The sequence below is a fragment of the Micropterus salmoides genome, unplaced genomic scaffold, assembly GCF_014851395.1.
Source record: "Micropterus salmoides isolate LMB-PRFRI ecotype aquatic unplaced genomic scaffold, ASM1485139v1 Ms_hic_scaffold_2, whole genome shotgun sequence".
Classification (NCBI taxonomy): domain Eukaryota; kingdom Metazoa; phylum Chordata; class Actinopteri; order Centrarchiformes; family Centrarchidae; genus Micropterus; species Micropterus salmoides.
The window spans coordinates 40,693,749-40,719,237 of NW_024041150.1; the positions used below are offsets into that span (position 1 = coordinate 40,693,749).

Genomic DNA, 25,489 nt, shown 5'->3' on the forward strand with positions numbered 1-25,489 from the left:
GCAGTAGAAGTATAAAGTCAAAAACATGGAAGTACTCGAGTTAAATACAAATAAATGTACTTTGTTTATTCCGTCACTGTTACTGAAAGAGGGGGTTGGAAGAAAGACCAATACTACACCTCCCTAACTTTGCAGCGCGACTTAAAGGTTGTTTCTGTTTGTATATATAATGCTATTATTTTGTAACAGCACTACATTTTCAACAAATGTATTTATTTACTATTTGCATTTGTATTATTACTAAATTAGTTTATTCCTTTAAAAGTAAAAAATCATGTCTTCCAAATCTTACTTAAGCAAAAGTGCTGAAATATTAGTTTCAAAATATTACCAAAAATTAAAAGTACTCATTTTGAAAAATAGCCTATTTATTATTGACTCATTACTGAACGAGCTAATTTCAGCTATTTTACTGTGGAGTAGCTTAATCTAAAATAATACATTATTTATTATATATATATATGTTGATTTATATTTTGCATTAATAATTTGAATCTGGACAATAACAAATAAATACATGTAGTGGAGTAAAAAGTACAATATTTCCCCCTGAAATGTAGTAGAAGTATAAAGTCAAACATATGGAAATACTCTAAGTTAAGTACAAGTACCTCAAATTGTACTTACAGTACTAAATGTTTATGTATAAATACAGTAGAGGGCAGTATGACCTGTTCCTCTCGTTCAGATATACCTTCATGGTTGATCCCAGATCCCAATGTTGACCTATATTTTATGCAGTACCTACATAAAACTGGTTTATAGGAAAGGATCTCAGCAATTAGCTTTAAGATGTGAATAACGAACAGAGGAGGGCAGCAATACGCCACAGATGCGTCTAGTCAGCCGGAAACAAGAAGAAGAAGAAGACCCTGTTTCTCCGGTAACGCTGCCGTTATTCACCGTAGAAGAAGAAAGGACGCAAACAACATGGCAGCGTCCACAGAACACGTTGAAACCGCATCCACAGATCCAGATCCTCCAGAAATCACCAGAGACCCAGAAACCTCAGACTCGGAACAGACAGGCCAGGACCCAGACCCGGATGATGACGAAGACGAGGACGAAGGCGAGCCGCCCGGGCCGAAGATCCGAGACACCCCGGAGGACATCCGACTGGAGGCGATCGCCAACACGGTGGCGCTCCACCCGAGCAGGGACATCCTGGTGTGCGGGGACGTGGACGGGGACGTGTACGCCTACTCCTACTCGTGCACGGAGGGGGAGAACCGGGAGCTGTGGTCGTCCGGACACCACATGAAGTCGTGCCGCCAGGTGCGCTTCTCCGCGGACGGACTGAAGCTGTACAGCGTCTCCCGGGACAAGGCCGTCCACATGCTGGACGCGGAGCGGGGACAGCTGGTCACGAGGATCCGCGGGGCGCACGGGGCCCCCATCAACAGTCTGCTGCTGGTGGATGAAAACATCCTGGCGACAGGAGACGACGGGGGCACCCTCAAGGTCCGGGACAAGTGTAGACAAGCTGTTTTTATAAGATGTGTTGTCCAGACAAAACGTCCAGCTGGTCCAATGTGGTCTTTTCATGACAAAACTTGATCCATGCTGGTCTTACTGGTCCAAGTTGGTATTTTGATTGTCTGAACTGGTTTCCCAAAACAGTTCCAAGCATGTCTCTAAAGGGCTAGTTGGTCTTTTGGTGGTCTAATGTGGTCTTTAATTGATCTTAGCTGGTCTTTACATGGACCAAGCTGATGTTGTGATGGTCTTAAAAGGTGTTTTAATGGCCAAAGCCGCTTTGTAAATTGTCTAACCATGTCTCACAATGGTCTCAATGGTCTAGTCTTCCACTGGTCCAAGCTGATGTTGTGATGGATTTTAAAGGTGTTTTAATGGTCAAAGCTGCTGTAACCATGTCTTACCATCTTCCAATGATCCAAGCCGATGTTTTTGATGTTCCCAGCTTGTTTTTTCATGATGTAAGATGGTCTTTGTTGGTACAACAGACCTTGTGATGGTCTAAGCTGGTCTTTTTTATGGGCCACGCTTATATTTTGGTTTTGTAATAATGTAAGAGGGTCTTTTATGGTCCAAAGTAGATCTTTTGTTTTAACTGTATTAAAGAGACCAAGGTGGTCTTTAAATAGTCTAAGCATATCTCCCGTGGTCCAGACTGGTGGTATTTTAATTCGACAAACTCCAGTTTTGTCGAATGGTGACAGTGATGAAATCTTAATGATACGATCATATCTGTTCCACTATAATTAGTCCAGGTCTAACTTTGCTGGTTGATGATTGAGATCGTCTGTGATGGTCATGATTCAAATTTGGCTCGCAATGATTTCTTTTTATAGAAGAAGCTAATTTTCCGTCCCCAAGCTCTAACTTTATTGATGTTTCTTTTTGAAGGTGTGGGACATGAGGAAGGGGACGGCCATCATGGATATGAAACACCACGAGGATTACATCAGTGACATCACTGTGGACCAGGCCAAGAGGATCCTACTCACTGCCAGGTAAAGTTGTGATTATCAGGTCATTAGGGAGTTTTTGCATCTTTTTGCCACACACCCACCTGTCACTCAAAGCGTCCCTCCCTTAATTTGAAAAATAGTGATCTCAGAAAGAAGCAGTTGCATTGTGCAGTTGAAGGTCGTTTTTAGGCTGTTAAACGCTGAAGCCTACCGATCACAGAGTAACAGTGAAGCACCGTATTATTAGTGACTATTGAGAAAGAGGACAACGATATTAAGGATCAACACTGTTCCTGTACAGCTGGGTAACGATGGGTCTCTGTTCACTATTACAATCATTAAAAAGCAGAACAGTAGGGCTTTATAACGTAGCATTAGCCAACTAACATTACATTAGGAGCAATACACAGCCAACATTTTTCTGGATTTGTTTTAGGTTTTGGAGAGAGAATAAATCGTGCTTCTCCTTTCAACTTCTCTGGGTAGCGACTGTAACTATTACAAAAGACCCAGAAACAGCGTTTGACCATATCTTGGGGGAAAAAAAGCTAGAAAACGAAGTATTTTACAGTATTTTACGAGTCAATGGAGCGCAGCCATGAATGTGTTAGACCTCAGTTAGAGCGAGTTTCTGCTGTAAAGGTTGGCATTTTAACATGAAGGTCTGTGGGGATTGATTTGCTTTTGAATGCAGCCTCATTCGATGAATTGCAGCTTATGGCACTTCTGTGTTGGCATAAATTGCATACTTAAAATTATGGCTGGCCGTCGGTTTTTTAGATTGACTTCTTTTCTCTGAAGAAGCCAGCTGTTATTAATTAATTTCAGTATGCGTAAAACATTCAGAGGTGCTAAGCTTTGTTAAAATTCTTAATCCATCCAGAAAAGATTTAGGTAGGTAAAATGTTGAAAACTCACCCGCTTCTTGATGCTTTAAAGGGCGATTCAACATTTGAGATTTCAGTTTCAACCACCAAATGTCAAACCTTTTCTTGGAAGAAACAGCTTGGTGATTAAATGTCTTTTTCTGGTGTAGCTTGTGAATGTAATGCCAACCAATGAACAACTCTTTGCACATCAGAAAGTCCTTGTAATTGGTCTACTTTAATCCAAGCTCTAATTTCATTTAATATAATCTGAAACAGTGGTGATGGTACCATGGGCGTCTTCAACATCAAGAGGCGGAGGTTCGACCTGCTGTCGGAGTACCAGAGCGGCGATCTGACCTCGGTGGTGCTGATGAAGCGGGGCAGGAAGGTGGTTTGCGGCTCCAGCGAGGGGACCATCTACATCTTCAACTGGAACGGCTTTGGAGCCACCAGCGATCGCTTCGCCATCAAGGCCGAGTCGGTGGAGTGCATCGTCCCCATCACCGACAACATCATGTGCACGGCCTCCATGGACGGGTACATTCGGTGAGTTGGGTTACCATTGCGATTGCTGGCTGTTTTCTAAAAGCATTGATTTAAAGAGGTGGTATTATGCTCATTTTCAGGTTCAAAATCTTATTTAGGGGTTTACATGGTTTAATTTTCAAAAAACACCATATTTTTCTCATACTGCACATTGCTGCAGCTCCTCTTTTCACCTTATGTGTATTTGTACGCTCCGCTCTTGAGCTACAGATTGATGCATCTTACTTGTTCAAAATCTTTGTTGGGAGTTGCACATGCGCAGTTTCCAGGTAAGGACTACTAGCCAATCAGAAGCAGAGAAGGGCGAGTCGTAAGAAACAAGGTAGTTTGATAAAGATCAAAGCTGCTTCAGACTGAGACCGTAACCTAGCAGATGGTATAAGTTACTCACAAGTCCACAACCACACAACATCATTGTTCCACATTTTACCATAAACCACTACAAAAATCACCATATTTCAACTCAATTTTACATAAAAATTGGCCAAACAATTTGAACGTTTGCTCAGTAGCTTTCACATCAGGTGTAACATTAGTATTATAGCTATAACTTTAGCTGTTAGCCAACGTCTACAACAACTCACTCACGCACTTGAACAGTCTGTGAAGTTACATTGCCGTGTTTATTTTAAATATAATTCACAACCAATAAAGCATATTTACATTATGATTGTGAATTTCCAGGCCCAAACAGAGTCGGAGTTGCATCGTCTTTTAGGACTAAACGTTGAACTGTTGCCGGTGTTCTGACGATCTATGCTGCCTTGCCGAAAAATGCTACCATAGCGCAAATCGATAGACTCGACTCTACTCGGCCCTGCTCCGTTTTCCATTGCAGATGAAAATATTCAAGCACATTTTTGTTCCGCCATCACTTCTCGTAAAACTGTCAATATTCAAAATCCTCACAGCAGATTTCTCACCTCAAAACTTCCCAGAAGTGGATTTAGTGATGAAATTACATACGAAAACTGTAAAATATAAAACTTTCTGTTGTTGGCCTCTGTCTGGTGCAGCAATGATGATGCAGTGAATAGTGAATATTCTTTCTATTCTATATCCCTTTGAGCTGGACTTTGGGCTTTTTCACTTTGCAAACCTGTTACATGCACACAAAAAGATATATAACTCAATAAAGGAGAGGGGGAAAATGCCAAAAAGCATAATACCCCCTCTTTAAAACCATCTAACTTCCAAATGTTGTTTTTTTTTGGACACCACAGTAGAGGCCATCACTGCATCTGCCACTTACCTTTCAGATAATTACCTTCATATATCCACACTTTTATTAGCTTAGCCACCAACCTGGGACCGATCAGCCAAATTTGTTGCCTGTTAGTTTGCTCTGGACCTCCTTATTTGTTGTAACGTGTTTTTCCACACACAGTAAGCTAGTAATATGTTGTAATGTGAAATTCTGTCTGTCTTCCATCAGAGCCGTCAACCTCCTTCCCAACCGGGTCATCGGCTGCATCGGGCAGCACGTCGGGGAGCCCATCGAAGAGCTCGCCAAGTCCTGGGACTCCCGCTTCCTGGCCAGCAGCGCCCACGACCAGCTCATCAAGTTCTGGGACATTTCCAGTTTACCTAACACGACTGTCAACGAATACCGCAAGAGGAAGAAGAAAGACGGCCGAATGAAGTCTCTCACCAAGAAAGCCTTTGGAGAAAATGATTTCTTCGCAGGACTTGTAGAGGAAACGGAAAAGAAGGAGGACAAAGAGGAAGAGGAGGAGGAGGAGGAGGAGGATGACGACAGTGACAGTGGCAGCGATTAAAAAAAGCAGTTTTACTTGTTTGAAATGTGTTGTTGCTGTGCCTCTGGACAGTTTAGCTCTGAATAAGTGAATGGACACGTCTACTGTTCGTTGGAGGCTTTTGTTACACCAAAGTGCTTCACAGTACCCTAGAGTACGCACACTAGCGAGGACGGCACGGTGGCAAACGTTAGCATGTATTCAACCTCACGGACACAAAATATGTGGTGGGATGAACAGTGACTGTCCCAGCAGAGTACGCACTCTTTCCTTCAGAAATATTAATTCATACACACTGTTAATGAACCAAATATAAGATCGAATGGTCAGAAACTTGGCTGCGTATCAAACCTAAATACTTTATTGGTACAGACCAAATGTGTCCATAGCAGATTCTTTGATCAGTTAGTTCCTGATTTAAATCCAAATTTTGCAATGTGAGTTTTTTTATTTAAACAAAATTCTTGTACGCCTGCTTGTATTTAGAAAACACTGAATAACTTTTTTGGTATCTGTACCAAAAGTAAGTTATTGAAAATATTCAAACAATAACCGGCTCTATGCTTACAGACGGGTAGAAAGATGATTTAGCAGCATTTATAGCTGCTAGTGTGCTGGGTACATTTGTGAAAGAATTTATTTGTATTAAAATTGAATTCATGCAACTTGTTTGAATTTATTCAACATCATGGTTCCTAAACGTTTAAAAAAGGTTAAGAAATACAGGAGTTTAAAGAGTACCCATTTACTACACACTTACTGTTCACACAGGCTTGTGTTTTTAAAAAAAGAAATCTAACTTTCTTAGCAGCCATTGACTTCCATTAACATTCATTTAAATTAGCTTGCATAGACTTGAAACGGGCTTGATGTTAGGGGAATGCACTTTTGTTTTGATGTAACATACACTTGTTAGGATGTTTTATGTTTTTATCTTGATATTTTACATTCTGCCAGTTTAAAATTAAGGCTGAAATGAGGATCGCAATTTTGCATTTTGTGGTTGTCAGCTTTGTTGCATTAGGCTACATCTTCACCAGCAGATGGTGCATTCGAGTACTGAACCATTTTATTGTGTCGGGAATCAATAATGTTTCATTTGGCCATCACTATACTTACCCTTTACTCTTGTCAATCAACTGTATGCTCGACATTTAACTTAATTCTCAAAATGGTACAATCTTCAAGTTAAATCTGGTATTTCATTTTGTCTGACACAGAGGTGGTACAGTCCACAGTCGGCTCGTTGGTACAGTCCAACCACAGGCGGGAAAAACACCAGAGGTCACGTGACACGTTTTCCCCCCAACATGGCGTCCTGCAGGACAGCGTAGCTAAACTACAAGAACCGGGGCGTTCATCTGCGTTTCTGAAGATTTTAGTTTTTCGGTAAGTGACAGCTCCTGTCCCGTTAAACTGTCAGATGGTGAAACCTACACAGAGCTCAGATTTGAATCCTCCCGTCGGAGCTGCTGACCACCAGCTAGCTGAGGTTAGCTTCCCTGATATAGCGAGCCTGTATTTGTAAACAATGAGTGAACATGAAGCTGAAAACGAAACTAGTACTGAGATAATGAGACAGTTTTCACTTCACACAAGTGATGCGCCGCTTAAAGGGTGTTTAAACAGTAGAAGTTCAAGAGGACGACCTTTTTAATTTAATGAGAAAACGTCCTGTGTGGTCACATCTGCACCACCAGCAACAGAGACTTACAGAAAACAGTGTTTCTATTGACAGTAAAGCTCCTGATGTCACATTTGACTCAACTAAAAGTGCAGCATTGGGTTCACTTTATATAAAGGCACCTGAATAAGTTAAGGCAGGTGTGTGTGAGGTGCAGAATAATGGTTTTAACAGTTCAACTGATCTGCTGGAAAGGTTACTGTTTGTGTTGTGTGTCAATTTGTGTTTCAGATGATTATAGACAGCATATTTATTGAGTTCAGGGTGAAGCTTTTAATCAAGACCACGATCAAGGACCTTGACAAGCTTGTTAGTTTAGCTGTTGTTGTGTATAATCAAGATTTCTCTCTGAGTTCAATGATTTCTTGTTTGGGATGAAAATGTTCACAGAGTAAGAGATTAATCTATAAAAGTAAATAAAGAAGAGTGTGCTTTACTTCAGATGACCGATGAAGTCTGCTCCAGAAGATAAATACTGGTTTTGTTTTGGTTGTCTTTGTTGGCCAGGACATCAGTGAATTTCAAGAGAAGCTTTTCATTTGACTTTTTCTCCCGTTAACGCCAAGACAGTTTAGTAAAGTAGACCTGAAGTGAACGCCAGCGCGGTAATGTTTCCACAGACACCATATTTAAAAACTCTGTCATACTGCAAATACGGAGATATTTACCTGGCAGTGATTAGAGCTGCAACAATTAGTTAATCGATTAGTTGTCAACTATTGTAATTATCGATTAATCGCTTTGAGTTCTCCTTATTTAAATAAAAAAAAATGTCCAAATTCTCCAATTCCAGCTTTTCAAACGTGAATATTTTCTGGTTTCTTTCCTCCTCTGTGACAGTAAACTGAATTGGGTTGTGGACAAAAGAAGACATTTGAGGACGTCACCTTGGGCTACAGTGAGGGAAATAAGTATTTGACCCCTTGCTGATTTTGCAGGTTTGCCCACTTACAAAGAATGCAACGATCTATAATTTTAATCATATGTACATTCTAACAGTGAAAGACAGAATCCCAAAGAAAATTCCAGAAAATCACATCATATGAATTTATTAAAATTGATAACCATCTGATGAGGAAAAACAAGTATTTGGCCCCCTGGACAAACAGCATGTTAATATTTTGTAGAAAAGCCATTATTGGCCAGCACAGATGTCAAACGGTTTTTATAGTTGGTGACAAGGTTTGTGCACATTTCGGCAGGGATGTTGGCCCACTCCTCCCTGCAGACAGCCTCCAAATCATTCAGGTTCCGAGGTTGTCGCCTGGCAACTCGAATTTTAAGCTCCCTCCAAAGATTTTCAATTGGATTCAGGTCTGGAGACTGGCTAGGCCACTCCAGAACCTTGATGTGCTTCTTCAGCCACTCTTTTGTTGCTTTGGCGGTGTGCTTAGGGTCGTTGTCGTGCTGAAACACCCATCCTCGACCCATCTTCAGCTCTCTCACTGAGGGAAGGAGATGTTGGTCCAGAATTCCACGATACATGGCCCCGTCCATCCTCCCCTCAATACGATGGAGTTGTCCCGTCCCCTTGGCTGAAAAGCACCCCCAAAGCATGATGTTGCCACCACCATGCTTGACGGTGGGGATGGTGTTCTTTGGGTTGTACTCGGTGTTCTTTGCCCTCCAAACACGACGAGTTGCGTTGAGGCCAAAAAGTTCTATTTTGGTCTCATCTGACCACATCACCTTCTTCCAGGCCTCTTCTGAGTCGTCCAGGTGGTGAATGGCGAACTTCATGCGGGCCTGTACATGTTTCTTCTTGAGCAGGAGGACCTTGCGTGCGCTGCAGGATTTCAATCCATGATGGCGTAGTGTGTTACCAACCGTTTCTTTTGTAACTGTGGTCCCAGCTGCCTTCAGTTGATTCATCAGTTCCCCCCTTGTGGTTTTGGGATGATTCCTCACCGTTCGCATGATCAGGGACACCCCACGAGGCGAGATGTTGTGTGGAGGCTCAGACCGAGGGAGGTTGGCGGTGGTGTGGTGCTTCTTCCATTTCCTGATAACTGCACCGACAGTTGATCTTTTCTCTCCAAGTTGCTTTCCGATTCTCTTGTAGCCCATCCCAGCCTTGTGCAGATCAACAATCTTGTCCCTGATGTCCGTAGAAAGCTCTTTGGTCTTGCCCATGGTGGTGATGTTGGATGCTGGTTGTTTGGGTGTTGACAGGTGTCTTTTATACGGGTAACGAGGTGAGGCAGGTGTATTTGATGTAGATAATTGGTTGGGATTGGGGCTGTGTCTTAAAGAAAGACTAACTGGCTTGTAGGAGTCAGAATACTTGCTGTTTGGTAGGGGGTCAAATACTTGTTTTTCCTCATCAGATGGTTATCAATTTTTATAAATTCATATGATGTGATTTTCTGGAATTTTCTTTGGGATTCTGTCTTTCACTGTTAGAATGTACATATGATTAAAATTGTAGATTGTTGCATTCTTTGTAAGTGGGCAAACCTGCAAAATCAGCAAGGGGTCAAATACTTATTTCCCCCACTGTATGTGAAAACACATTGATCGACACTTTCCACCATTATCTGGACCTTACAGCTAAAATAATGAATATAATCGTTAGTTGCAGCCGTAGCAGTGAGAGGCTTAATCAGCGTTGTGTGAACTTGTTTCGGCGAGGGCTTGAATGTAATGGACGTTCATTTATGAAGTCTTGCGCTCCAGCTTTAAGTTTCAGTTCTGTCTGTCCAGTCAGTTAAATGACTTTTCAACAATGGTATCGTTAAATTAATTGAAGGTTGAATGTGTGAGATGTGTCTCTGTGAGGCAGTCTGGCAGGTTGGCCCCACCTGCGGTAGGTCAACAGAACGGAGCAGAAAGACGGGACCAGTACTGTCTTAAAGTCTCTTCACTCATCAAATAGTATTTCCCTCCCCTCTAAATCATTAACCTCACTGTTGCCCCTCGTGGTTAATGGTTAAGGCTCAGGTTTGGTTGTTAGTTGTAAATGTGTGTTTGTATGTGATTTTTAACAAACACCATTAAAATTTGTTGTGTGTCAATTTGTGTTTCAGATGATTTTAGACATTTGTTATTTTTTAATTGGTAATTAACCGCTGGGAAGAACTGAACTACTTAACTGTAGGCCTTATCGTCCCTACTGGTTTTCATTCAGGTGCTTCATACTTTCATTTGTGGTAGTAAAATGTTTTCTTCAACGCATTTATCTTTGTAATGACATCATTCAGAGAGAGGTTAAGTGTGTAGCGTCTTTAAATAAAGGCCGCTACTGTGAATTGATGACTTAATTATAGGCCTGGGCGATGTGGCCAAATTTCATATCATTCGATATCGATAATTATCACAATAAATGTGAAATCATTGTTTCTTTCAAGTTTAAAGGCTGTTTTTTTTTTGCTCCTGAGTGAAAGCTCTTAACTGTGGTTTTAAACTTTTCTTCATGGTCAGAACAAACACTTGATGACAAACAGTGGATCACTTAACAAATCTGAGGGAGAACATTCAAAACTAATAAGCAAACGTTATTTCAGAAAATAAACATCTTAATGGAAGAATGAAATGCTAATTTGTTCGTTATTCAAATGAATTAAATCAAACATTTATTGAACATTTGTTATATTGTTGTTAAGGAAATTATAATCATTGTTTTATTGTTCTGCTCTACTTATTTATCAAGCCAATAAATAATGTGAATGAGCTCATTTTTAACTGTAGAAGCCAGCGTCCTAACGTCGGACTGGTGTCTCTTGTCAGACATTAAATACGCAGAAGAATTCTCTATCTAATAATTAAAACGTATCATGATGGTCATTATTAAAGAGGAAATGGCAAAGCCAGGGACCTTGTCAGATTGTACTGGCTTCAGGAAGTTGTCAGCTGAGTAATCCACTACGAGCAGCAGTAAATGAGTTTAAAGTCTACGTGGCGCCTCTGTTCTCTGTTTCCAGCTGCGTTCGATTCCCTCTCTGAAGCAGCAGGATGCCGGGGAAAACGGGCGACAGCTTCAAACCGGGGGACTTGGTCTTCGCCAAGATGAAGGGCTTCCCTCACTGGCCGGCCAGGGTACGCACACGCTCAAACACACACGCGCATACGAGCTGTAAATAACAGACGTGCGTCTCTGTGCTGTGATGGTCAATGCTCTTCTGTCTGTGTGCGTTCAGATCTGTAAGTCGGAAGATGGATACAAGAAGCGAGTCCCGGTCTACTTCTTCGGGACCCATCAGATGTACGTACACACGGCTGCCGACCGGTGACCTCACTTCCCCTGATAAAAGATCTACAGCGCTGACTGAACTGTGATTAATTTCTCCTCCCTCCTCCTCAGAGGTCACCTCCCTCCGGAGAACATCGTCCCTTACGTCGGCAACAAGAAGAAGTACGGCAGCGGCGTCCGCATCAGAGGCTTCACGGAGGGCATGTGGGAGATCCAGAACACACCTGGTGTCGGGAGTAAACTCAAAGTAAGTATCTCGCGCTCTATCTAACGTTTCATAGGTCATGGCCAAAAGTCAACATCCTCTCTGTTCAGCTGCTGGGACACTAAGTCAGAACACGTGACAACCCAACGGCAAGTTTATTTAAGTGTAGCAGCTTTCAACAACAAGACGACTCAAAGAGCTTTACGCATATATATTTAGAGATTCCTACCCTGTTGACCTTCTAATGTGTAGAGGTCTGAGATGTTACGTGGTGGTCTGCCCAACCCCTGACCTCCACCTGGTCGCATATTTGAACTTTGGCTCTGTGGTCAAGATTAGTCAGAAAGGATGTAATGACACACCACACCCAGGCTGAAGCAACAAGCCAGGAAAAACATTGTGAACATGGTCAACATTAGGGGGTTGGACTGGGTCTAGTCTGACAAGGCAGCAAAACAAGACACGTAAATATGAGACTTAAAAAAAGAGTAAAATAAAAGATGAAAATAAGTTTGTAAGTAAGTAACAAGAGTGACCGTGAAATGACAATGTTTATTTAATAAAATGTGGATTAAAAACTGGGACCCTGGGGACGGTAAGCAGACCTGATCCCAGACCACCTGAGAGGTGGTGGTGAAAAAAACACTCAGTGCTTTTAGAACCAAATCGTAGTATTTTATAAAACTCTGACAATAAAGGAGTTTGTATAGTTACCCTTGATTTAGTACTGTACTGTAAAGTTAGTACTTTTGTCCCTGTCAGGATCCTGTAGGAATGATGACTCCATATTTCTAGTTATCTGATTGGTCAGTGGTCGGCCTACAGACTTAAAAAATGTTTTATACACACTCCGGTCAAAGCACTGAGGTCATCCAGTCAGATGCTCCTTGATGTCCCCAGATCCAGGTTAAAAACTAAAGGGGACCGAGCCTTCTCAGTAGCTGCTCCTAATCTTTGGAACACTTTACCTGTTGAAATAAGAAATGCTCCTGACATTTTCACATCCTTGCTAAAGACCTATCTTTATTCACAACAGAGTTGAGTAGTGACATTTTTTACTTTTTCTGCTGTTGTTGTCATGTATATTTGTTGTCTATTGTGGAAAGTACTTTGGTCAACTAATGTTGTTTTTAATTGTGCTATATAAATGAACTTGAACAGTTCAGTCAGTGTTTCTCACACCTTCACTTTATTTTGGCGGGCCGCCCGGGTATATTTGGCGACACGTTAGCATTTTTCAGAGAAACACGTGGCAGTCGTGACACGGTGGATATCTAAGAAGCACGGACAGGTAAAGCGACAGTGAACACAACAGTGCAGATGTAATTCGTTAGCTACCATGTTGGTTTTGTTTTGAAAGGCTAACATGCGGCGCAGCTGCTGCTGTGAACGGAGTCGTGGGAGGAAAAGTCCAGAAGACAATTCGGTTACTTTATAAAACGTAGCCTACTACTGATGGAGAAAGTTACCGAGGAGAGACGGAAAGAAGTCGGGGGCACGTGAGGTCTGTGAGTGTGAAGAGAACTGAAGGAGGCAGATTGACACCCCTCCTCCCTCCTTCAGCCAACTTAGCAGAAAATACTGATTTATATTTTATACCGGAGTTCTGCCTATCAATACCGGAATATGACTTTTTGGTCCATATTGCCCAGCCCTACTAAATACAAAGTACATGGGAATGCTTTTAGTCAAAAAAAAGTCAAAGGATCACCAGAGTCATGTTCACCCTGAGGCGTCTGAACCATCCAATAATTTCAGTGTGAACTAATGGGTCGACCGACGTCTCCAGAATCATGCTGCTAGTGTTGCTAAAATCATAAATATCTATCCAGTTTACTGAAGCCCGAAGTGATCCCTTTAAACACTGTCCTTTGTCTGACTTAAAGGTAAGAAAACATTTTCACCAAATGCTATAAAATAAATGCTGCAAAACCTTCTTACGAAGCTGTAAAAACTGCAAATCATTGGCATTTTTACTGGATAAATAGCGAAAAGTTAATCAGGTTGTCAAAGTTTGTTATTGGGGCATTTTTTATAATTTCTCTTTTCACTTAATGAACTGATGTTTGCTTCTAACAGACCGTATCCGTTGTTTTGTGGTGCCAGGTACCAGCACAGCAAACTTCACCTGCTAAACAGACTTCTGCTGCTAAAACTACAAATGAACTTAAAAACACCCCGACTAAATCAACTTCCAGTAAATCTGCCCCTGCACAGCCCGACAGTAAACCAGCTACTGGCAGAAAAAGTCCAGTTGCTGCTGCTGCTGCGGCGGCTAAAATTCCTACAAGAGCTTCTCTAAGATCTGCTCCAGAGAAAACAACAGACTCCAAACAGACTTCTGAACAGGCTTCAACTTCAAAAGACGTCACCTCGGCAGATGTTGCAGAGACTGCTGCGACTACAAGAAGCAGGAGGGCAGCTGTTAGAAGCTCGTCTGCAGGAGGGAGACACGAACTTACTACTGATGCCACGTCTGCAGAAAATAAGGAGGAGGTAAGGGCAAATGAAGCCGTTAAAAGTTAACTTGTGACTTTAAATTGGCCGTAGGTGTGAATGTGAGCGTGTATGGTTGATTGTCTCCGTGTGTCAGCCTTGTGATGAGCCTGGGCCCAGTGTTCGCTGGGATCGACTCCAGCCCCCTCACCACCCTCTGAGGACAAGCAGTTATAGATAATGGATGGATGAAACGATAAAGATCCACTTACTCTTTCTTTTCCGGGGCTTTCCACCTTCAAGAACCTTGAAAAGAAACACAATGAAATAATGTGTTTGTTTTGTATCTCCGCAGACTACAGCCCAAACTGTGAAAACAAGAACCGCCTCCAAAGCCTCTGTGAGTGAAACTTCCCCTCACAAACCCTCTGAGAGGAAGACCCATGCGGACGCTACAGACAGCAAACCTGAAACGGCAAATACAAATAAAGTTACAGCTGAGAAGAAAAGTCTGAGCACCGTAGAAACCCCAGTGAAGGCGACCGACTCCAAACCAGCTTCTGAGAAGGTTGAAATACCGTTAACTTCCACCGCTACAGATACTGAAGAGGCTGCGGCTACACGTCGGGCTTCTACCAGAAGCAGAGCTGCAGAGTCCAAGGTAACTGCTGCTGGTGAACCTCCTGAACAGCAGTAATGATGATGATGATGAAGGGACTCAGGTTGTTGTGTTCAGAGTGGCTTTAGCATTACTCCAGCAGTGTTAAAGATTAGAGAAGTGGTTTCCAACCTTTATTGCTTGTGAGACCTTACAGTCAACGTCTGCCTGTGACCCCATGTTCCTCACGTCCATGAGTTGTTGTCAACATTTGACAAAAGAAGATCAAACATTAGAGATTTGTGTATTAGAACTTTGTTTTTTCTTCTTGATCCTTTGGAGACCCCTACACTAGATTAGCAACAACTGGATTAAACTAGTTGACTGTATATAAAGTAGCTCCACCTCCAAGCAGCTAAATGTAGTAAAATGCTGCACACACATGAGGCACAAGCATTAAAGGAGACCTAATATACTGCGTTTCCAGTCCTATATTGTAGTTCTGTGACTCCTGTATGGCAACTTTTTTCTTATACTGATTCTTCATGTAGGGCTTCATTTCAGCCTCTGTCTGAAACAAGCCGTAGATGCTCCTGTCTCTTTAAGGCCCCTCCTCTCAAAGCCCACTGTCTTCTGATTGGCTAAGATCTGAAGCATGTTTACCAGGCTGTTGTTGTCGCTGGGCGGAACAGGCAGACTGAGCGTTGCTGTGTCGTTGCTATGGGAGCAAATGACCATATATAGACCCTTTTCCACTGCATAGTACCAGCTCGACTCGCCTTTGTTTGGTTTTCCATTGTGGAAAAGTTGTACCTGAACCTGCTTCCAGGTACTTTTTTTCGTAGCACCTCCGTCGAGGTTCCAAGCGAGCTGAGGCGAAAATGTGACGTCAAAACAAAGCAGACTACTGATTGGTCAGAGAGAATCGTCACTTTTCACTGCATCATCATTGAGGTTTTGTCTCACGGTGATTTCTTTTAAATACTTTAACCACATGGTTTTAAGCTTTAGCCATTTTTAACATGAACAGCCAACATTGTAACATTGTAGATTAGTCATAAAATGTGGAAAAGCATAATAGGTCTCCTTTAATAATCTAATAATCTTTATTACAGGAGCTGATTATCTAAAAGAGAAACTAGTAGGGTTGTCTCTGACTAAGGATTTACATAGTCTAATCAGAATTGCCTTTAGTCTACTGATAGTCGAATCTGTGTGTGTGTCGCTTGTTGCACACGGTAGCTCCACTTTGATCTTGAAAAGTTTCAGAGCTGCAGTCTTATTAGTCTTGTACAGAGTTGTGTGTGTCCACCGACAATTGCATGCACGACATTGCGGATCTATTTAAAGTAGTCTGCTGTTTAAAAATGATAAAATATTATTTTTGTGGTTATAAATGATTCAAACGTCCCACAAGTTCCAAGTTCACACACAACCCTGTACAACCCCGGAGCTGCTGGTGCCGTGTGTCTCTCTCCCTCTTCTACCACACGTTATGCCACACAAGAATTTTTGATTTATTTGCGCACTTTAACAAGATTTATTAAAAGCTTCTTTCTTTTCAAATGTTCATGTACAGCATTATAAGTTGATATTTATATATTCATAACAGGTTGTATATTAACTTACTGGGAGAAAACCAGTGGTTCTATGTAAAATCAGATGTTAAGCCTCCCCCATATCGCCAAAATGGTATGATCCTTGTTTCATAACGGCTCTGCGAAGATTCGTCTGTGAGATTGGGAATTGAATCAGGCTCCTTCTATCAAATCTTTAACTATTCGGAGTCGCCCCTAGAGACTAGCATTTTGGCAGGGTCATTGCAGAGCGACACAAACACCAATGCACAAATATAAATGCTCACGATTGCATCGGCACGGCTACGTGCATCGAGACTACGCACGTAATGCAGGCTTTAACGTATTTGGATAAATGTCTGCTGTTTTTATTTGTTTTTTTTGTGAGGTTGATGCTGAGCAGCACGAGAAGAGGACACCCGCTAGTCCTGCTGTGAGCTCTCCAGGTAACTAACTAACGAACTTTAGGATTAATTCTATTAAAGTGCACCAACTGAGGTTTTAGTAGTTAAAACTGTCTCTTTCCTCCAACAGTCAGCAAGAAACTGAAGACCCCAGAACCAAAATCTGCTTCGACACAAACCACCAAGAACGACAAAGGACAGAAAGACCAGGAAGAGGAGGAGAAGAGAGGGCAACATAAGGAAGGGAAGAAGTCATCAGAGAGTCAAGGAGTCAAGAGGAAGAGACAAGAGAAGGATGAGGAGAAGGAGGTGCAGAAGAAAAGCCGTCAGGATGGCACTGAAGAAAAGAAAGTGACGATGAAAGAGAAGACGACACAGGAGAGCCAAGGAACAAAAAGAAAGAAGGATGAGGAGGAGAAACAGAAGAAAACAAAGCAGGACGAAGGTGTGGAAGGAAACAATGATGTGATGACAAAAGAAACAACAGAAGAAAAGACGTCAGCAGAGAGCCGAGGGATGAAGACGAGGAGAGCAGAGAAAGAGGAACAAAAGGAGGAGGAGGAGGAGAAGAAAACAAAACAAGACGGCAGCGAACAAAAGACAGAGGAGACGACGAGGAGAGGAACGAGGTCGGAGAGCGAAGGAAGGAAAAGAACGAGAGAAAGGGAGGCACAGCTGACCACGAAGAAGGATGTTACAGAAGGAACTGAAGAAGTGACAAAAAGAGAGGAGAGCCGAGGAACAAAGAGGAAGAAGGAAGAGAAGGAGGTGCAGAAGAAAACCATACAGGATGAGGAAGGAGAGAAAGAAGAGTTGAAGAGGAAGAAGACGACAGAGGAGGACGAGGAAACTGTAGAAAAGTCAGAGAGTGAAGGGACGAAGACGAGGAGAGCAGAGAAAGTGGAAGAGAAGAAGAAAATTAAAGATGCCGGCGAGGAAGAAAAGAAAGAAGAGACGAAGAAGAACCTGACAGAGGAGGAGAAAACTGTAGAAAAATCAGAGAGTGAAAGGACAAAGACGAGGAGAGCTGGGAAAGAGGAACAGATGAGGAAAACAAAAGATGCCGATGAGGAAGGAAAGAAAGAAGAGAAGAAGAAGAAGAAGGTGACAGAGGAGGAGAAGAGTGAAGGGACGAAGACGAGGGGTGCAGAGAAAGAGGAACAGAAGAAGAAATCTAAAGATGCTGACGTGGAAGGAAAGAAAGAAGAGATGAAGAAGAAGCCGACAGAGGAGGAGAAGAGTGGAAAAGCAACAGAGAAAGAAGGCGGTTCCGTGGACGAGGAGGTAAAGCTACTCATCAGTCTTTATTGCTCTCATTTTCTAGAAACGTTGATTCAACTCTTCTCTCGTGACACTCGGCGTCGGTGGATTGTGATTCGAAACAACACAGTAAAATGTAGAAAGCAGGTCCAGTTAGCACAAACATGCAAACAAATTCGCTGAAGCGACGCGAGTCGAGCAAAACTTCTGTTGGCTGCTGTGAATAAACAAACATTTTTTGCACAGATCAACAGAAAGAAATTAATACTTAATCGAATAATCGCTTAGTCTATGTATCGTTTTGTTTGACAAATAGTCCCAAAGTTATTCAGACAAACAGAAGAGCAGGAAATCTCTCCAGCCGTTTAGTTCGTAAGTAAAAAAAGAACTGTTAAATGGAAGCAGCAGAGGTCGAGCCATCCCGTTTATTTCCTTTCATTTCCATGTCTATAAACACGTCTACAATTCTCCAGGCGGACAGTTATATTACAGTCTGTGAAGGTTCTCTGTCGTCAGTTATATTTGTGGTCTTTATGCTGAGATACGGTTATTCGGGGATCAGGGTTAGGCTTGACTGATTTATTGTCCAGCCGAGGACCTACAGTGCCAGCATACAACATGTGAACACAACAAATCTGAAGGATAACATCTTTTGGTCCCTTTTTATTTTCTGTTTTCTGTTTCTGTCTTCCCCCTAGTTCCTGTTAGGTTATCTTCTGGCACCTATTATCCTGCATTTCCAGTCCTATATTGTAGTTATTAAGTTGAAAGGTGATCCATATAAAAGTTGACTATTTTGCGGCGTCTCCACGGGGCGAGTCGTGGTGTGAGCCCCTATGTTGGTCTGTTGTTTTGCCCTCCAGGTCACCGCGCATGTCACGTGACTGAAAACTATGAATTGGAATCTGTTACTATCCATGAGTTGGACTCCAGTAAGTCCTTGTTAACATTCTTGTAAGACTCAAACTTGTCAGATTCCCAGAGAACACCGATATCTGGTCGCCTGACACCTGAGCTACTGTCTCTACCTTATCAGTCTGTCGTCTCCCTAACAACAAGGACAGTTACATGAGAGAAATAACTAGAGCTGGAAGGTCAATGAACCCTTGTGGGGTCAGCTAATGACTCTAAGCTTGACCTGCTGTCTTAGGTTTCCCTTATACATCAATTGAGCACCCTAAGAATATTCTTTAACACTGACTGTAACAAGGAATAGGGGAGGGAATCATAAAAACACTGATTAAAAGCTTCAGGAATATAGTGCTTCTTTTAAATAGTAACTATGTTTGTTTCATGTGCAGCGACAGCGCCGCCTGGCAGCCAAGAGGGAGAGTTTGTTTAAATCTCTGAGAGGTCTGCTGAAGGCCGGCAGAGGAGGGAAGAGGAGGGAGACGATGAAGAGTTCCCAGTAAGAATCGCAAACAGAGAAGCACATTTAAGTCCGTTAACCCGTTGTTGAAGGACGTGTTAAATGTTTATTTCTTGTCAGGAATGCCAGGGATGGAGAAAAGAAGAAGGTCGAGATTAAAAAGACAGAAAGTCAGAAGACGTCAGACAAGAAAAGGGTCAAAGAATCACCTGCCACCAAGGTGATCGCCAAGAAATCAGGCGTCAAAAGCTCCATCGGCAAGAAGATCGTCGGCAAGAAAGCGACCGAGAGGAAGGAAGAGAAAGATGAATGCAAGATGGTGAAAAAAACAACAAAGGTCAAACAGAAAGAAAGAGCTAAAAAAGAAGAAAAGGATGAGGTGAAGACGTCCAACCAAAAGTCAGCAGAGGTAAAGAAGGATGAACAGAAGACAAAGGACAAGAAGACTGACCGAAGTGATCAAATCAGCAAAACTACGGATGATGTCAAGACAAAAGCAAAGGAGAGCGGGCAGAAGAAGGAAGACAAGATGAAGGCTGAGGGAAAGAAAGATGAGGAGGTGAAAGAGAAGAAAAGAGAGGAAACAAAGCAGCAGAAAGACGAAGAAAAGAAGGACGAGAGAAGAATTATCGGAAAGATTGTGAAAGCAACGGGCGGACAGGGAGCGAAGGTTCAGGTAAAGACGATAATGGGAGGAACGACAGCGGCCGAAGAGGAGAAGAAGAAGAAAGAGGACAAGACGAGCAAAGAAGAAAAGGTAGAAGAAAAGAAAAAGGGTGCAGAAAAGGTGAAGCAGACAGAGAGGGAGAAGAGAGGGAGCGCTGAAGAGAAGAAATCGGAAGATGGAAAGGTGGAAAAAACGAGAGCGCTGACAGAGGACAAAAAAGACAGGAATGTAACGGAGGTAGAGAAGGATAAAAAGGGCAAGGGGGAAGAGGAGAAACGAAAGAAGAGCGGCGAAGACGAGACCCTGAAAAAGGCGGAAGAGGAGCAAAAGACGCAGAAAGCTCAAGAGAACAACACTGAGGTGAATAAAGTTACGACACGGGAACAGAAGAAGAGAGAGCAAACGAGCGATAAACCTGCGGACGACAAAGCCACCGCCGAACAAACAAAGACAACAGGCGTAGAGTTGGAACAGACGAGCACCAAAGAGACAAAACCAGGGAAGAAAGCTGCAGATAAGTCAGCTGCCGAGTCGGAAACTGCAGAAGAAGCAAAGACGAGCGCAGAAGAAAGTAAAACGAAGGGTGATTCTTCAGATGGAGGGACGGTGGAGAAGCAGCAGCAGCAGCAGCAAATGAAGAAGAGTTTAACCATGACGCTGACGGACTCGACTCTGCACAGAATCCACGGAGACATCAGGATTTCTCTGAAGACTGACAATCCTGTAAGACACACATGTTTACCTACTGGTCTATTATTATACTGGACTGTTTATGTATGTTTTTAAAGCTGTATTAGTCAATATCTCTATATATATCTGAGCTTTTTAGCCTCTTTTAGCTCTTAGCTTTTGGTTTAGAGGGCAGCTGTGTTCATCAAACGTACCCTGCTTGGCCCCGCGGGGTTGCTCTGCGCTCTATGGAGAATAACCATGGCTTCTGTGCGCTACACAGCTGTAGCCTATTTAACTTAAGTTAAAATTACCGTCTCTACCCCTTCACCTCACTATAACAGGGACACTTGCTGCTGAAAATAGTGTGTTTGCTGCTCCCTGATAAAAGAAAAATGTTTCTGCTGATACCTGCTCAGGAAAAAAAACAAGAAAACAGATTTATATATGTTAACCTGTTGCTCATAAAAGGTAATTTCCTGGCAGTGGTAAATAGCTTTGGTTTAATATTTGATTTGATTACATTAATGTTAAAGTTGAGATTTACAAGGAATATTTTATTGCTGCTGTGTAAAGGAATACTGCTGGTAAAAAGCACCTTATTTGTTTAAAGTGTTTGCAAACCGCATGTTATTGCATTTTTGTGTATATAGCAGTACATTTAAATTAAAAGTGCGCAATACACTAATTTAGAATTCATTATTCAGTTTTGCACATAACTATGCAATTAATTGCAGAAAATCACGTGATTAAAAATTGTAATCGTTGCCCAGCACTAATTTTAAGAAAGTTCAATGATTACTGTGTGAGCACAGGAAAAAACTTTACCAGCACGGGTACTTAAACCCATTGTAACTTGGTTTCATCCATAAACATAAAATGAATCAACATTTTCTTCAGTTATTCTGTCGCTACAGACGCGTGAACAACACTCAACTGTATCTTTTGTCGAGCCGTGACATTTAACCCAAAATAGTCTGTGGGCTTATGGGAAATGTTATTCATTAAAGTCATCAGAAGCTACAAATATTGAACCAACAACAATATTATTCTCCCGTTCAGTCCTGTACTCTAGCTAGATTTTAATGACATGATTGACAAACATGATTCGACAGTACAGCTGAAACTGACGGTGATGCCTGAATCTCTTTCTGTGTTTCAGGACATCAGCAAGTGTCTGATGGCGCTGGATCAGCTCAGTATGGTTTATGTGACCTCTAAACACGTCCGGAGACACAGTGAGCTCGTCTCCACCCTGAGAAAGGTACACACAGTCGAAATTATTAATAGAAAAGTTCTCCTCATGTGACAGAAGCTGATAAATCAAATATGGTGATTTTGTGTGTAGATGCGGTACTACAGAGCGAACCAAGCTATCATGGACAAGGCCTCCATGCTCTACAACCGCTTCAAGAACGCCTATCTGGTGGGGGAGGGGGAGGAGGTGGTGAGCGCCACCTTCCTGCGCTCTCTGCTGGAGGAGAAGGAGAGGGAGGAGGCGCAGCGGGTGGAGCGCTGCAAGGAGACGCTGCCGAGGGAAGAGCTGCTGCAAGAGGTGAAGAGACGCATGGGCCGGGTGAAGGGGTGGAGGAGGACTGACGGAGGAGGAGGAGGGTGGGGAGAGGAGAGCAGAGAGGCTGAGGCAAGGCAGGGGGAGGAGGAGAAGATGGGAGGTGAGGAGGAGGGAGGTACAGAAAGAAGAGGCGACAAAGTAAGGTAAATAAATCAGAATACAGTAATAAAAAGTCTTGTGCCATTAACAAATTAATAAATCAAAACACAATTATTTTTTTCACTAATAATTCTTCACCTGTAGAGTAATTAATCAACAATTACAATTTCACAAAATAGTTTAATCTCAAAGTTGTTAGCTTAAAAGCCGACCTTGAGTTAATATAATTTATCAGATCGTTTCTAAAACGAAGAATTTAATAAAATAAAAATATTAAGAACAAATTCTAAGAAAATAATTAGACAAGCATACCATGTAAAAATAACTATCTGTCTGTATTATGTAATAAATTAAGTAATTAAATATATTATTACACTAAAGAATTGTTTTATTAGATTTTGTATAATTTATGACAAAGAATTATTAGTAATGTATGAATTATTATTAAAATACAGAAAATGCAGCTTTTGGTATTTTATTATAATTATAAAATTAAGTTTTGTGTATATTTAGTAGTAGAGTAGGATAAATTATTCCTCAAATATATTTAATTAATAAAAATATTTTTATTAGACTTTTTATCATTATGACTTAAAACTATTTTTTGGATGGATTATTTATTAGTAGTAATTTATGTTGGTAATGATTATTGTTTATTTAGTGGAAATAAAATATTTCTGTATATTTTATTAGCAAAATAAAATGTTGACATGGATTCCTTATTATTAAATTATGATATTTTATTATGAAAATATAGATGTAAGACATAATGATATCATATACTGTTAATATAGATGCTGATTGGCAGCTTGTTTATTTGTTTATTGTTTATCCCCCACAGCGCCAGTGGGCCGCTCCTGAAGGGACAGTATTCCTGAAGGAGCCTGGACTGAACCAGCTGTAATCTGCGGGGGTGTTTACCTGAAACAATCCCGCCACATGGACATTAAGGACTTCCACAACCATTTACCTCATCACACACACACACACACACACACACACACACACACACACCTGTACAGCTCTGAGTATTTATTTCCTGTTGTTACATTTGAACAGGAGTTAACAGTGTTTGTGTGGATTGTCACACCTGAGCAGGTACAGTGTGTTTGGTGCTTTTCATCATGACATATTAACTCAGCGCATTAGTACGGTTTATCCTGACTTTAATAGACCTGTGTTTGTCTCTCATCCACTAACTTTCTTGTTCGTAAAGTATAGCATTACACACCTTAACCTGAGCATTAACCCCCATCTTACCCGTGTTTTTTAAACTAACCTAAGTGTCTTTAACCCTAAGATTACCCTTTTAACCTGAGAATACTTTATCTCCTTCGATGCATTTGGGTTTCGACAAACATCTCAAAACCTGGACAGATAAAACTAAAACTTTATGCGCTGATAGAGGAAAGTTGGGGTTTTTTTGTGTGTTTTTTTTGTGGTCATTTGGGTGAACAGTACCTTTAAGAACACCACGTTAACGTAACCTACCTCTGTTATCCGTTAGGAGAGCGTCCTTCCATTAGTTTTTCTTTTTAAATGTTTCAGTAATAGAACTAAAACTTTGTGTAAATGCATTGAATTTAAAGGTGCTCAGTCCATTTTAAATGTGTTTATGCTGTTCAGGAAGGACATAGGGGGGCTGATGGGAAATGTGGTTTCATTTTGAATGTGCATTTTATTTTTTACCGACAGATTGATGTTCAAACAACACTCGCAGCAGCTTTAAACCATGAATCAAAGCATTAAACCGCCTGTGATGTTCACACTTCAGGTGCTCAAGGGCACCGCAGCAGTAAACTTACAGAGAACTCATAATAGCTGCTCAGTGTTTTTATAAAACTTTGTACAGCAAGATGTTTTATTGTGACGCTGTGAGATGTTTTTATTCTTTTTTGTACTTGTTTTGTTAAAGTTGTTTTCTAATAGGCTGTTACTGTTGTAAATATGTAATTTTTACTTTCAGAAATAAGAATGATTCACAAACCTGACACGGCGTTTACAGTGTTTTTCATTTTAAAGCTACGAGTTCCAGATGTTAAAGATGCAATGGGAATGTTTTCATCTGCAAACTTGTCACCTTTCAGCAAAATTGGCTGTTTTGAATCTGAAATACGCTATTTATGTGATTTGTGTAGATGCAGGGTGAGATGGGGCGACGTGGACAGTGTGTGACCTTTTTCACCTCTGATGTGTTTGCATTTCCAGTACATTAAAGTATGATCATTCGGATTGGTAAAATGCACAACATTGTTTTTTTTCTAAAAGTCCCAACAAAGTTGCAATTTAAAAAAATAAAATCATAATTTTACAACATTTTTGAAAGACAAAATTGTAAAGTTTTATAGGAAAATAAATTTATAGAAGAACATAGGCTGTGAATGCTGACTCAGCATTGAGATGAAGTCATAATAAATTGGATATATTGGATAAAGCTAACAAACACCTCCTTCCTGCGGGCCTCCCGCCAAAGCCACGTCCCCAAAACACATGCTCATGCGCAGTGAGTGCCCAGGCAGGTAAAGTCCTGTGGCAGCCACATACAGCAGATTCATTCATTTAGTGATTGCCATCAGGATGTAAAGAGAATTTGAAATAAACTGGAGAGGGGGTTGCAGCCAATTTTGTGGTTTGGTTGCTGCCACTAGGGGTGCTAAGGATAGTGGTTGCTGCCTTGCTGCCAGGCTGCCACATGGACCACTGGTCGCTACCACAGTCTCTGAGGGAAGGCCTCTCTCTGTTCCTTGTCACACACATTGTGACCATGATTGTGACATTTGAAAAAGGTCAAATTTTTGTACAGTCTATGGTTTCAAAGTAGGCCTTAAGTGACCTTAGATAATTTAAATCATCTCACCTGGCAGATTATCCATTTTTTTTGTCTAATAGACAGGAATGGATCAAAGCAATTTGATGTGTTAAGGCTTAAGATTGAACTCGAACAAATCTACCACTTCAGTTAATGGTATCCAGTAAAGAACCCAGTTACATACCTGGGTGTGATAAGAGAAAAACTGTGCAATAGGCAGCGACCACTGGTCTGTGTGGCAGCAAGGCAGCAACCAGACCACAGAATTTGCTACAACCCCTGCTGATAAACTGCCTACCCAAGTTTTAAATACAATTTTCAGTCACATGTACTTAGTATTTCCATT

At 41.5% G+C, this 25,489-nt stretch overlaps 2 protein-coding genes across 3 annotated transcripts; both read left to right on the forward strand.

Moving 5' to 3' along the window:
- The first annotated feature begins 890 nt into the window (after positions 1 to 890).
- wdr55 (WD repeat domain 55) lies at positions 891 to 6,273 on the forward strand. The gene is made up of 4 exons (XM_038731115.1): positions 891 to 1,461; positions 2,368 to 2,474; positions 3,578 to 3,847; positions 5,283 to 6,273. Exons 1-4 carry the CDS (start codon positions 931 to 933, stop codon positions 5,623 to 5,625), a joined length of 1,251 nt encoding a protein of 416 aa, XP_038587043.1. The 5' UTR covers positions 891 to 930; the 3' UTR covers positions 5,626 to 6,273.
- Positions 6,274 to 6,855: 582 nt separating this feature from the next.
- Positions 6,856 to 24,579, forward strand: LOC119912111 (trichohyalin-like). 2 transcript variants are annotated; one of them, XM_038731116.1, is made up of 13 exons: positions 6,856 to 6,993; positions 11,209 to 11,323; positions 11,425 to 11,489; positions 11,589 to 11,724; positions 13,762 to 14,178; positions 14,474 to 14,779; positions 16,682 to 16,739; positions 16,828 to 17,981; positions 19,259 to 19,365; positions 19,447 to 20,716; positions 21,825 to 21,926; positions 22,011 to 22,217; positions 23,176 to 24,579. In XM_038731116.1, exons 2-13 carry the CDS (start codon positions 11,240 to 11,242, stop codon positions 23,236 to 23,238), a joined length of 3,969 nt encoding a protein of 1,322 aa, XP_038587044.1. In that variant the 5' UTR covers positions 6,856 to 6,993; positions 11,209 to 11,239; the 3' UTR covers positions 23,239 to 24,579. The 2 variants fall into 2 exon arrangements, with proteins under 2 accessions (XP_038587044.1, XP_038587045.1); XM_038731117.1 differs by having other exon boundaries at positions 13,789 to 14,178.
- The last annotated feature ends 910 nt before the right edge of the window (positions 24,580 to 25,489 follow it).

What these genes read in the sequence shown, in the direction of transcription:
- wdr55 (XM_038731115.1), top strand. Translation starts at nt 931, where the DNA reads ATGGCAGCGTCCACAGAACACGTTGAAACCGCATCCACAGATCCAGAT. An exon ending in ACGACGGGGGCACCCTCAAG is followed by an intron (nt 1,462 to 2,367) that starts GTCCGGGACAAG and finishes TTCTTTTTGAAG; the next exon opens with GTGTGGGACATGAGGAAGGG. An exon ending in AGGATCCTACTCACTGCCAG is followed by an intron (nt 2,475 to 3,577) that starts GTAAAGTTGTGA and finishes AATCTGAAACAG; the next exon opens with TGGTGATGGTACCATGGGCG.
- LOC119912111 (XM_038731116.1), top strand. Translation starts at nt 11,240, where the DNA reads ATGCCGGGGAAAACGGGCGACAGCTTCAAACCGGGGGACTTGGTCTTC. An exon ending in GAGACGATGAAGAGTTCCCA is followed by an intron (nt 19,366 to 19,446) that starts GTAAGAATCGCA and finishes ATTTCTTGTCAG; the next exon opens with GAATGCCAGGGATGGAGAAA. An exon ending in TCGTCTCCACCCTGAGAAAG is followed by an intron (nt 21,927 to 22,010) that starts GTACACACAGTC and finishes TTTTGTGTGTAG; the next exon opens with ATGCGGTACTACAGAGCGAA.